This window comes from Nelumbo nucifera, chromosome 5 (genome assembly GCF_055504915.1).
Source record: "Nelumbo nucifera cultivar China Antique chromosome 5, China Antique-T2T, whole genome shotgun sequence".
In the NCBI taxonomy this organism is placed as follows: domain Eukaryota; kingdom Viridiplantae; phylum Streptophyta; class Magnoliopsida; order Proteales; family Nelumbonaceae; genus Nelumbo; species Nelumbo nucifera.
Window position 1 is genome coordinate 46,422,970 of NC_142653.1, and position 11,769 is coordinate 46,434,738.

The 11,769-nt window shown below is 35.0% G+C and overlaps 1 protein-coding gene across 9 annotated transcripts in view; it reads left to right on the top strand.

Moving 5' to 3' along the window:
* LOC104589326 (partner of Y14 and mago-like) overlaps positions 1–8,427 on the top strand; it is a 36,451-nt gene extending 28,024 nt beyond the window's left edge. For 3 of the 9 annotated variants that reach the window (XM_010247603.3, XM_088888835.1, XM_088888839.1), the window contains exon 4: positions 5,927–6,273. In XM_010247603.3, coding sequence (XP_010245905.1) covers positions 5,927–6,070 — 144 coding nt within the window. In that variant the 3' untranslated portion in view covers positions 6,071–6,273. Of the gene's footprint in view, positions 1–2,226; positions 2,280–4,161; positions 5,231–5,926; positions 6,274–8,049 lie in introns of those variants that run through there. The other 6 variants (XM_088888837.1, XM_010247604.3, XR_016076669.1 and 3 more) reach the window with 5 other exon arrangements.
* The last annotated feature ends 3,342 nt before the right edge of the window (positions 8,428–11,769 follow it).

Consider the following 11,769-nt stretch of genomic DNA (forward strand, 5'->3'; position numbering starts at 1 on the left):
GAAAGGGGATATAAGAGGCAACTAAAAAGACAATAGGGGTGCAATCTACGATAGGAAGCTTACAGGTTACAATGAAAATTTATGATTTACTTTTGCGAAAACATTCCTTGACCTCAGGTTTGGTTAAAATGTTATGTGTTTATTCAATGACAAATTTAGCAAGCCAAGAATATAATATGGTCATCCTGAAAGCAAAAGCCTCTCTAAGTTTGTAAGGAACTTACTGATCAGAAAACAAAGCTTATGAGAAACTCCACCAACCCCAACCCCTTTATGAAGATTGCATGCAACTGATCACACAGTTCAAGTCATCCTCCATCTCTCCACATAGAAATGGAAGAAACTAAGACATTGCAATCAGTGTTTCATTACATGGAAAATGTATGATACAAGTCTGGAAAAATGTTTCATTTTCTTCTGATAAAGGTACGTACATCCCTGTATAATTCTAATACAACCCAAGTCCATCCCTGAATTTCCCAGTCTTGAAATTAAGGATGTACTGGCTACCAGTCCAAAATTAGAGAGCCAATATACAAAAGGGAAAATTCCCAATTAGTACCATGTACTTTGGGCCTAGTGCCACTTTGGTCCCCGAATTATAAAACATGACAACTCAATACCCGAACTTTCAAAACGTGCCAGTCCAGTACCTGCCATTAACCAGCCATTAAGTGGGATTTGAAAAGACAAAAATGCCCTTTGAGTGTCATCAAATTTTCTTTATCAACCATCCAAACGTTGATAAAAAATGAACAGTCCCAAATCCTTGCCTCTTCTGTTCAAGAAAGTTGGGGTCACGTCTCAGTGAGCATTCTGGTGACCCCAACTTTCTTGAATAGAAGAGGCAAGGATTTGAGACTGTTGATTTTTTGTCAATGTTTGGATGGTTGATAAAGAGAATAAGATGACACTCAAAGGGCATTCGTGTCTTTTCAAATGTCACTTAACAGCCGGTTAATGGCAGGTACTGGATTGGCACATTTTTGACAGTTCTGGTACTGAATTGTCGTGTTTTAAAGTTTGGGGACCAAAGTGGCACTAGGCCCAAAGTACAGGGTACTAATCGGGAATTTTCCCTATACAAAACTTTTTTTTTTTTTTTTTTTTTAAGGTAAGGTAACTGTGTATATTACGTTTTATCCAAAAAAAATGTGCATGAGATATGCTCTATAGATTTACACTGCCAAACTAGTAGGGACCATTAAACCATCAACATTTCTGATGCAAATATACTTATAAAAAAACATTTCTGATGCAAATGGGAAGCAAGAAAAGAAACCACAGAAGAAGAAATAAACTTTTTTGTTTTTTAATATTCCTGAACTAAAAGCAATTTCTGAAATTTTGGGTGATTTATATTCTACTATATGGTATTTTTGACTTTTTCAAATTTATTTTCTAGTTTATTGGTGTTTTAAGAATTGGGTTAAGTTTCAATCTTCGAGAAATTCACTGTTCTTATTAAAAACAATGTTACTATTTTTATAATTACTATAAACGGTACAAATATGAATTGCTACTTTGATTTTTAATTTCTTTGCATTCAGTTTCATTAGGATTAACAAAGGATTATTAGAGTTAAATTAGGAGTTTAACCAGTGGCATTGTAAGAACAGTGAATTTCTGCAACGTGGTAAACAGTTTAACCAGTTGCATTCAGTTTCATTAGCCGTTTTGATGCAAAATTAGGAAGATTGATTAATGGCCATTGGTAAACAGTTTTCTGCAACGTGGACTGTGTTTATACAGTTGTACATGTATGCATGTGACACTTATGGTGACTAATTTAACACAACGTGGACTGACATTGTGGATCCTTTGGATCAACAATACATATAATGGTCCAGTCTATGCCTCTCCCCCATACCTGAACCATGTATCACATTTTCTGCATCCAAAAAGGACATTGAGTTTTGTAGATTACTTTGAAATGACATGATTGAGAAAATTTTCCTCCTGCCGTGTATGGTTATTGCACAATGTCACTGGTAGGGTGTAGCCTCTCTTTCTCTTTCTCTTTCTACTCTCTCTCTCTCTCTCACATACACATATGTACAGACACACACGTGCGCGCACGTGCACACACACACAAACATATTTCATTTATCCGGATTGCCTATAATAATTGGTAATGTTGACATATAGGCCCTGTTCTTTTTTCGGAAATACATTTACCTGGGTAAGTGCACTTACCCATGTTATTTTTTTGTTTAATTTATCCAGGTAAGTGAGTTTCCTTACTTTCCCATGTTCTTTTGCAACACCTACTTTCCTGGGTAAGTTTGTTATCATTTTCACCTCTTGCCAATTTTATCCTTTGAGCTTAAGTCCATGTGATACAAATCATACACATTGTGTCCCTTATTTCTACGGTTTCCCCCTTTTCTCCTTTTCCCCTGTAGTTGTAGATGGATTGTCATAAGATTGGGGGTGATTGGATAGAAGCCAACCCAGGAACCATGTAAACAACCATCTCTCACATTTTGTGTACTCTGAATATAAACATGGATTCTGTATTCTGTGGTTCAAGGTTCAGCGATCAAGGAACCAGAACATCATATAGATCTAGCTCTCACATTTTTCAAACAACACAAAAATCTGACATTCTTAAATTTATGTACCATGTAAACAACCAAATCATTTTCCATTCACTAAGTCTCAATCTTGGTATTTTCTTAATAACCAGAGAAAATCCCAATATTTGATCAGCATATGGTCAGTAGGCCAAACCCTGTCACACTTCCCTATATAGGCATCTGCTACAAACCTGTAAGAAAAGGGAAAAAAAACATAAATAACTATATTGGTTTTCCCAGTTGCAGAATTTTCACTTAACAAGCTTAACAAATTCCATCCATATGAAACAAATCAACTTAACAGAAGACAAGGCTTGAAAATTAGGAACTGAATCAACTCTACTTTTGTGCTTTACTCAAGGAATGTGATTTTTTTAATACTAGTGAGAAACATAATAACCATATCTAGAGAAGGTAAAGTTGGAAGTAGAGATTTCTTTGAAATTCTTCTGATAATATGTCAATGGGAATATAAGCTATGTCAATTTAATAGTTTCTTGATGGCATTCCATGATATTGTCACAAGTTCAAGAAATTAATTGAGTCAAGCCACAGGCACACTCCTTGCCCCTCACGCACCAACCCACTTGTCCATGCCCAAGCATACCCAAACATGAACATGAAACAGTGGAAGCTCATAAAATAAGGTGCAAGTAGTTACTTGCTTTATGAAGAAAATAAGGTGAAAGCTCATAAAATTGAGTAGTGAAACCAATGCTTGCATCTAGAATAAGGACCCATAGATTTGAACATGATGCCACAATGCTGATAAATAGCCCATTTTCATTTCCCTTCTCAATGTGTTGTGCAAGCCTTGCAGCTGCCACATTTTAGTGATACCTGGAACAAGAAAATTCACAAGTCTTGATTTAAACTACTGGAGGCTTGCATTATCTGAGTGCGAATCAACTAATTCTAGATCCATAGAGAGTGTTACTCCTATAAGTTGAAGAGAATCAAGGTAGTGCCTGTTGAGGAGAATAGGATTGTTGAGAAGATTGAAAGAAATGAGATTGAAAATGTGCCTGACCCAAAAGAAAACTCTGAACTAGACCTGTTTCAGATGTATGAGAATTTCCTGACTGTCTTGTATGGAGGAAATGACCTAAGGATGTAATTCAAACTAGTGGAACATATACGACACTTGTTGAAGGATGATGAAGAGGCCGGAATTTTTATGGGAACCAATGGGTTTGTTGAGGCCCTTGTCGGTTTTTGGGGTTGGTTGTTCATGATCTTAACGAGAAAGCTGTGGAATTTGGAGTTATGGCACTTTTCAACCTTGCTGTTGACAATAACAGGTTTGCACTTCTTCAATAGTTTTCTTGTTTTATTCAAATATCTACGTTGGCCCTTATCCATCTCATTACACACACACATAACAGAATGGCAATTGTGAATTGCACCATATCACAGTGAAATGGTTTTGTGTTTTCTTTGATGTTCTCCTTGTCATTTTGCTTCCTGGTATATATACATTCTATTTTAATGGATTTTAGCAGTAAAATGGATTGAAAAAAATGGGATTTCCAGTTATTCCTCTCCCTTCCCATACTCCTAGTAACTTGTTCTATCATGATAGGGATGAATCTGCTTTGGCTATTAGGAAGGACATGACCAAATCCCAGTCCAACCTGTGCAGAAGCTCAGGCTAGGCTTAGTTGGGTTCAAATTGGATACCCAAGCTTCATATATGCTTTTAGGTCAATATGCTGTGAGCATCTCTTAATCAAAAAAGACAATGATTTCATGTTCTATTTACCAAATAGATCAATTTCGTTTTAATTTTCTTTATGTAATCAAACATGAAAATTGTTTTTGTACAACCAAACAGAAATGTTACCTCAAGATCATTTCTTAAACAAGGAGCAATTAGAGTTGTTTTCGGTGCTTAAGAACAGTTCTTTTTAAACAATTTCTGCAAAATGAATAAGCCATTCTTCTTAAACAATTACTGTAAGAATACAAAGTTCTTTTAGTGGGATGTGTGCATAATTTTTCTCTTCTTGGGGGAACTAGATGAAATTTCCTGTTTCATGTTGTCCATCTCCCTCCCCCCTAAAAAAATCATGTTTCCCATTTTGCATTAGTTTATTACTTTTGTTATTTAACTAACCATTTAAATTAATTAAATTATTTTATTCTATTCATATTTTCCATTTTTATTTTCTACCTATTTATTATTTTTACTTCTATCATTATTTTTCTTATTTTTTGGATTATTGGGTTATTTTACTCAATTTAGGAAACTAATCACCACATCTCCATAAATTTTTCCCCAACTTATGTTTAAAGAATTCAATTAATATTGAAAGAAGTTTGGCTGTTTAACAATCCCAACCCTTAACAGTAAGTCCATATTCCCCCTATGGTCCATGCATCATCAATAGTTTTAACATCAAAACAAACATCAAGACACGTAAAATATAGAAAAACAAATTGCATAAATTCTACTGTCAACGATCTAAATCATATAGTGAAGGTCATATGTAGCCAAGGGATATCATAAGGAATTGAAGCAAAGCAAGAACAATATTGTTGATATGGATTAATAGATATAGGAGGTTTCAATAGGTTCAAATCAATCATTCAAGGGGATATCTGAGGATCCTGGCATCTCCAATTAAAGTCAGAAGCAAGAATGACACCTGTTTGTTGTCGAGAATCACTTCACAATGGGACGCCCAGATCTGTAGCAATGGGATTACAAGTAGCAATCGAATCCTCCTTTTCTTACTATTTCCTAAACTCTTTGATGTATAGTGCTACCAGCAACGAAAAGAGTAGCTCTGAAACTGAAATCGATGATTGGGAATATTGAAACAGGGGACCGCTCTGAAATCGATGTATAGTGCTACGTGAAGTGGGTCACTATCGTGAGGATGAAAGGAAAACCATCGGATAGTTGATTTCAGGCGAGAGTACTAGATGAAACAGGTGTGGCTATGAAAATAGTAGTGGCTGCTGGATCTAGATTGACAGCGGTAGATGTTGAGGATGATGTAGAGAGAGATAGAGGGAGAGAAGAGAAGTGAAAGAAGAGAGAGAGGGAAGAGAATGAGAGAAAGAGAAAGAGTTTGGGGAGGTCACTGCTGCTGCAACTCCTCTATGCTCGTCAAGTTTTGGAGAAGGAACAGTAGAAGGGGAGAAGCTCTAGAACGGCGAACCTTTTAAGTAATACCTCGGGAAATAAAATTTACCGTGGGTCTCACTTATTCTTGAAATCCGAACATGGTTTGGGTATGACCAAACCTTCCCCCTTCATTTCACAAAAAACGAACGCGCCCATAAAGTTCTAGCAAATGGTATTTGGGATTGCTTTTCACTGGAAGTTGTAAATTTTGCAGATTCGATTCACAGAAGCTCAACAGCAGAAAACTGACCAGAAGGATATGAATCCCGAGCAGTTAGAGAAGGTGGCAAAATTGGAAGGTTGGCGTCAAGAGCTAAGGCTTCTGGAGGAGAGGAAGGCCGAGTTTGAAGTATCATGAGGTGAGGAACACGGTGGCATCAGAAAACTGTGCAGTATTTCTTCTGTGGATTGGTTCTAATCTTGTTGGGCATTTAGAGAGCACTTTTGGTCTTGTATGGTTTTGAACAAGGAGACCCTAGGATGATCAACATTTGGCGCTTGCGAACAAATATGGTATTCATTTTCCAGCATTAAGACTTCTACCATTTCCATTTTTTTGTTCATCTTTTCTTATGTAGATCGTCAAAAAATATCAGCCATCAAGTTCTCTAAAATACGAAGCAAAAAAAAAAAAAAAAAAAGAAAACTTTGAACTAAAACCTTTGTCTGGATAGATAATCAAGCAAGTGCTGAAGTGCACTTCTATTATCGTTCCATATTGCTTTAGAATTCATAGGAATAGGAGCATACAGACGAGGGAGTTGGTGGTTTCTTTAACATTATCATGAAATCCATTATTGCTTTGCTAGTTTTCTTCTTTCTGAAAAGGGAGGTAATTTCCTGCGTATTCCATAAACTAAGGACCAATATTTATTTTTTGTTTTGATAAATGAAAATATATTAGACTAACAAAACGGAATACAACAGAAAGGTTCGAGGCTTCGAGCCATCCAGGTGGAACATTCCACCAATAAGACAGTCCATAGAAAATTTGGCCATCTGAGCTTAAGACGTGGGGTGCTTTTGTAAATTCCCTTGGCCATCTGAACTTAGTACGGGGTCATTCTCTAGCTATTTATCAAAGAAGTGTTCCATGATTCCACAATGCCTCAACAGTGATTGATCTTAAACCTTGCGAGACTTAGAACTTGGTTTATTATCTTTTAAGAGGACAAGGGTTCAAGCGAGCCATGGATGAAACGATTAGGCAAATTTCATGAACATGGTGACTGGTGTTGAGGCAGTGTGGTGAAGTACTTACTACACATGGTGGGATAGTGATCAATGCATTGAAAAATTCAAACTTTCTTCCCCAACATTTTCTTTTCAAAATATATTGTAAGATAATTTTGTTGGTTTCATAGAATGGATGGGGTTATCTTCAATTTAGGTTCAGCATTTGGTGTGGAGGGATACAAGTTTTTCTCAGACTGGAATAAGTGGTTCAGAACTTTGAAAGCTTAAACTCGGGCATCCAGAAGGCTAAGCTTGCAAATTGAAAAATCAACATAACATCTAATTTTTGTCGCAATTAGATGAGATCTATTACATGAACACTATTTTGCCATTCTATTCTGTTCAGTGTCATGTTCTTTGTTAAATGATGCTTAAATTATTTCTTATTACTTCAAAGTTCAACCGGGTTTCTTTTTAACATGCCCCAAACTCCTTTCAAGGGTACTCACGATTTGGTGAACTGAATATTTGAAACTGAACCAGTACTTTTGATTCATATAAAGTATCAAACTGAATCAGTCGGTTAATTGGTTGATCGGTTCAATTTTTAATTTTAATTTTTTTATATTTATAATATGTACTAGTATTGCACATGACAATTTAAGAACTATCATATTTGCTCAAGGGTTTGACTATGATATTGAAAAAAAAAAAAAACTTGTAACCAAACAACTGTTATCATTAAAGCGGTACCCAATAATTAATCAGGTGTTTTTTTATCAAATTCACTTGGGGGTGGCAGAATAGATTTTTTCATTAATTGTTTATATATAAAGACCCGGTCATGTCATAAGTGGGATTCAAAGAGAATACGTCTTCTTTAAGATAAAAGTATAAAAAATGTACTACACGAAAAGGACATACAAAAAGTCAGATAGACAAAGCCGGCAGTTGCAAAATTACCAACATAGGCCTAAGGTGGCAGTATTAAAATGCTAATCCAGAGGTTTTGGGAGTCATTTCTCCCCTTAAAAAGTTCCACCATATAAGCAATTTTCTTACTTGTAGTTCTTTTATGAAAGATTCTCAACCCTGCTTTTGTGCAACGTTCTTAATTAAATTTCTTTGGACAAGAATCTTATCAAGTCTTTACACTTTCAGGTTTCCAGTTTTGATGATGAAGCCTTAGTTATTCTAAGGAAATGTCTAAGGGAGGAGGGCCTTATGTTGTTTGCATTCATTCAACCACCAACTATATATAGTTTATAAGAGAAGCCCAAGTCAAATATCACCAAGATGCGTCAAGTTTGTTGGTATCCAAATTTGCATTGGAAGATACAATGATTAGTTAAGAATGATTAATTAAGAATAATCAAGAAAGCAAATAGTTGTATGTATTTTTTTTTTCCATTTTCCTTGTTCTTTTATTAGAGTTTTACGGTTTTACCCAATTGCTCTGAAAGAGTGTTAAGACTAGCAATTAGGGATAAACCATTTTTCTTGTAACAAGCAAAGCTCAATTTTTAGTGAGACTCAAAACATAAAGTAGCCCCAAAAAGTTGAGTTGGGATCTCCTCTAACAAAAACTTTCCCTAATACGGTTTCAACATGAGTCGCACACATCTAATATGTGGATAAATCAATGTTTTAAAAACCGATTTAGAAGGTAAACTATTTTTGTCTCTGGGTCACGAGTCACCGGTTTAATTGTACAGATTGAATGGGTTAGACCGTCTCACATGTATTTAAGGTAAATATATATATAAGGTATATATTATTAATAAATAATGTATAATTATGTTTTATATTGTTATATGTATTTTTATATTTAATTTATGTTTTTTAATTCAGTTTTAAATTTTTTATTTATAAAAATATTAAAAATCGCAATTTGAGACCAAAAAAGGAGTTTCTTTTTGCAACAATAGTGGAGTAAGGCACGTACACAGAGATCTTGAAAAGTTACCTATAATAGAAAAAGATCACCATAATCAAACATTGGAGTGCAAAGTTATGGCCTTTGAAAGTTTACTTGCATTGAATTTACAACCTGTAATCCGGTGACTGGGTTGAATGGGTCAACGGTTGAACAGGCCGAATCAGATGGTTCTTACCAAATCAATGGTTTTTGACCGTTTAATGGGTTTGACTAAACCAAACCTAAAATCCTAACCAAATAACAGTTTAAACAAATCAACCGATTGGGTGAATGGCGGGTTGAAAACGCTGGAATAAACATCATGTTAAAGAGTGTTGAGAGAGTTATTTGTTGGGATAAGATCTAGATTCCAAAGAAATCACATCATTACCTTATTATCACATTAATGAATTGCTTATTAGGGTGCGCTAATAAAATGATAATAGTAGCATTTTAATGCCATTATAAATGAATTTTGCATTTTACACTTTTGGCAATTAGGTAAATAGGATCAACTTGGAAAGCAGGGGCGTCATGTACCATAGATTTAATGAAAAATAAAAGCATTTTTATAATCCACTCTACCTCTAAATTCATTTATTAATTCCTTTAAATGTATTTATCCCCCCTTATAAATAGCATCGTCCCCGATGAAATGGAAATCCTCTCTTGACACTTATTCGACCTGTACGATCGCATTATGAATTCTCAGGTGGATTAACTCAAATTACCCCATAAATAAATGTCATATTGATTAAATTGACATTTTTGCCCTTCTATTTAAATAGGGAGTATGATGGGCAATTATAAATAAATATACATAAATATTTTTATAGTGCTATAGATTAAATTGTCATAATTGTAAAATAATGGGAAAATTCCCAATTAACATATTGTACTTTGGGCCTAGTGCCACTATGGTCTCTGAACCTTAAAATGCGATAATTCAGTACCTGAATTTTTAAAACATGACAATCCAGCAGGTTAACTACCTGTTAACTAGTCGTTAAGTAGCATTTGAAAAAGACACAAATGCCCTTCGAGTGTTATTTAATTTTCTTTATTAATCATCAAAACAATGAAAAAAAAATTAACAGTCTCATCTTCTATTCAAGAAAGTTGGGGTCACCCGAATGGCCACTCAAATGTGACAACTTTTTGAATGGAAAAAGCAAAGATTTGGGACTGTTAATTTTTTTGTCAACGTTTAGATGGTTGATAAAGAAAATTAAATAACATTTGAAGGGCATTTGTGTCTTTTTCAAATACTACTTAACGGCTAGTTAACAACAGTTATTAGATTGTTGCGTTTTAAAAATTTGGATGCTGAATTATCGCATTTTAAAGTTGGGGGACCAAAGTGACATTAGACCCAAAGTACAAGGATACTAATTAAGAATTTTCCCTAAAAAAATTCCAGAAACTTCAACAACTTATTCATACTTGGTATAAATTATAATTAAATATACATAAATATTTTTTATTTATAAAAATATTAAAATTGGGATTTGTCTAGAAAAGGGGTTTTGGACTTTTGGGTACAAATAATGGCACAAGGTGTTTTTGGTTCCTTGCAACCATAGATCTCGAAAATTATAGGCTTTTGAAGTTTGCATTTTGATTAACCACATTTTTTTGTCTAATTTCTTGATTTGTCATAAGAGTTTGGATATGCTATCAATAAGACGCTACCAACAAAGCTTCTGGCATAATCTATAACAATACATCTCAGAAATGATTTCCATGAAATATGAGATGTGCCTATATAGGCCATGCACGTTGGAAGCTGTGTTGGTAACATCTTGTTGGGGCCCAAAAAGATAAAGTCAGGAAAAGTAGAAAAGAAACGCATTCAAGTAAGGCAGTGTTTGGCATCGATGCGTCATGTAGGCACCACATCACATAAAGCGGTGCTCCAGCAAGGAAAAGTAGAAAAGAAATGCACTCAACTAAGGTGGTGTTTATCATCAATACCGTTTTCTGAGAAAACAGCACCATGTAGGCACCATATCAGAAAAAGCAGTGCTTTAGAAAATGACATCTTATTTGGTACTGTTTTTTAGAAAAAAAAACGTTGCTTCAGATTACACCTTGGAAGTCAGGTAAGTGTGGTATGAAGAAACGACAAATTCAACATTTTCTCAGAAAACAGTTAATTGGTGCCAGCGGTACAATGATGTGGCATCATCTTGGATGTTGGATAATATTGACCAATGCTAAAAACGGTTTTACAGCACTGTTACCAAACAAAATCAGTGCTATTTTCACAGAAAACAGCCTATATGGCAGCACTGCTTCTAACTCTTGTTTAAACAATATCCTTCCCTTTCCCCCTTATTTCTGTCTCTATTGGGGTTGAAAATGCAGCATGGTTTCTCTCTTAGCAGTGTTCTAAAATTATATAAATGAAACATACAAGATCAAATAAAGATGTTTTAATTTTCTTTTATTTTCAGACCAACATGAGGGATGTCTGGGTCTGATATTGCTTCATATCTCTCCGTGTAACTGGTTAGAATGCAAAGATAAGATCTCCAACTTGTTCAATCTCCCAAAGTCTTCTGGAATTGTACCCGTCAAATTGTTGTTGTAGAGATAAATTCTGATCAAATTCAAAGCCTCAACTTGTCGTGGGATCTCTCCAGACAAGCTGTTCTCAGCTAGATGCAAATTTTGTAGGTTCTTCAACTTAAACAAATTTCTGGGGATCGTCCCGTTCAACTTGTTGTGCGAGAGATCCAAGGTGTTGAGCTCTGTCAAATTATCGATTGATTGTGGTATCTCTCCAGATAATATGTTCTGATGAAGAATCAAAATCTCTAATTTCTTTAACATAACTAAATTAGTTGGGATCGTCCCGTTCAAATTGTTCTCGGAGAGGTCCAATATTTTGAGCTCCATCACGCCTCCGATTGACTGTGGAATCTCTCCTGACAATCTGTTATTAGAAAGATACAATTCTT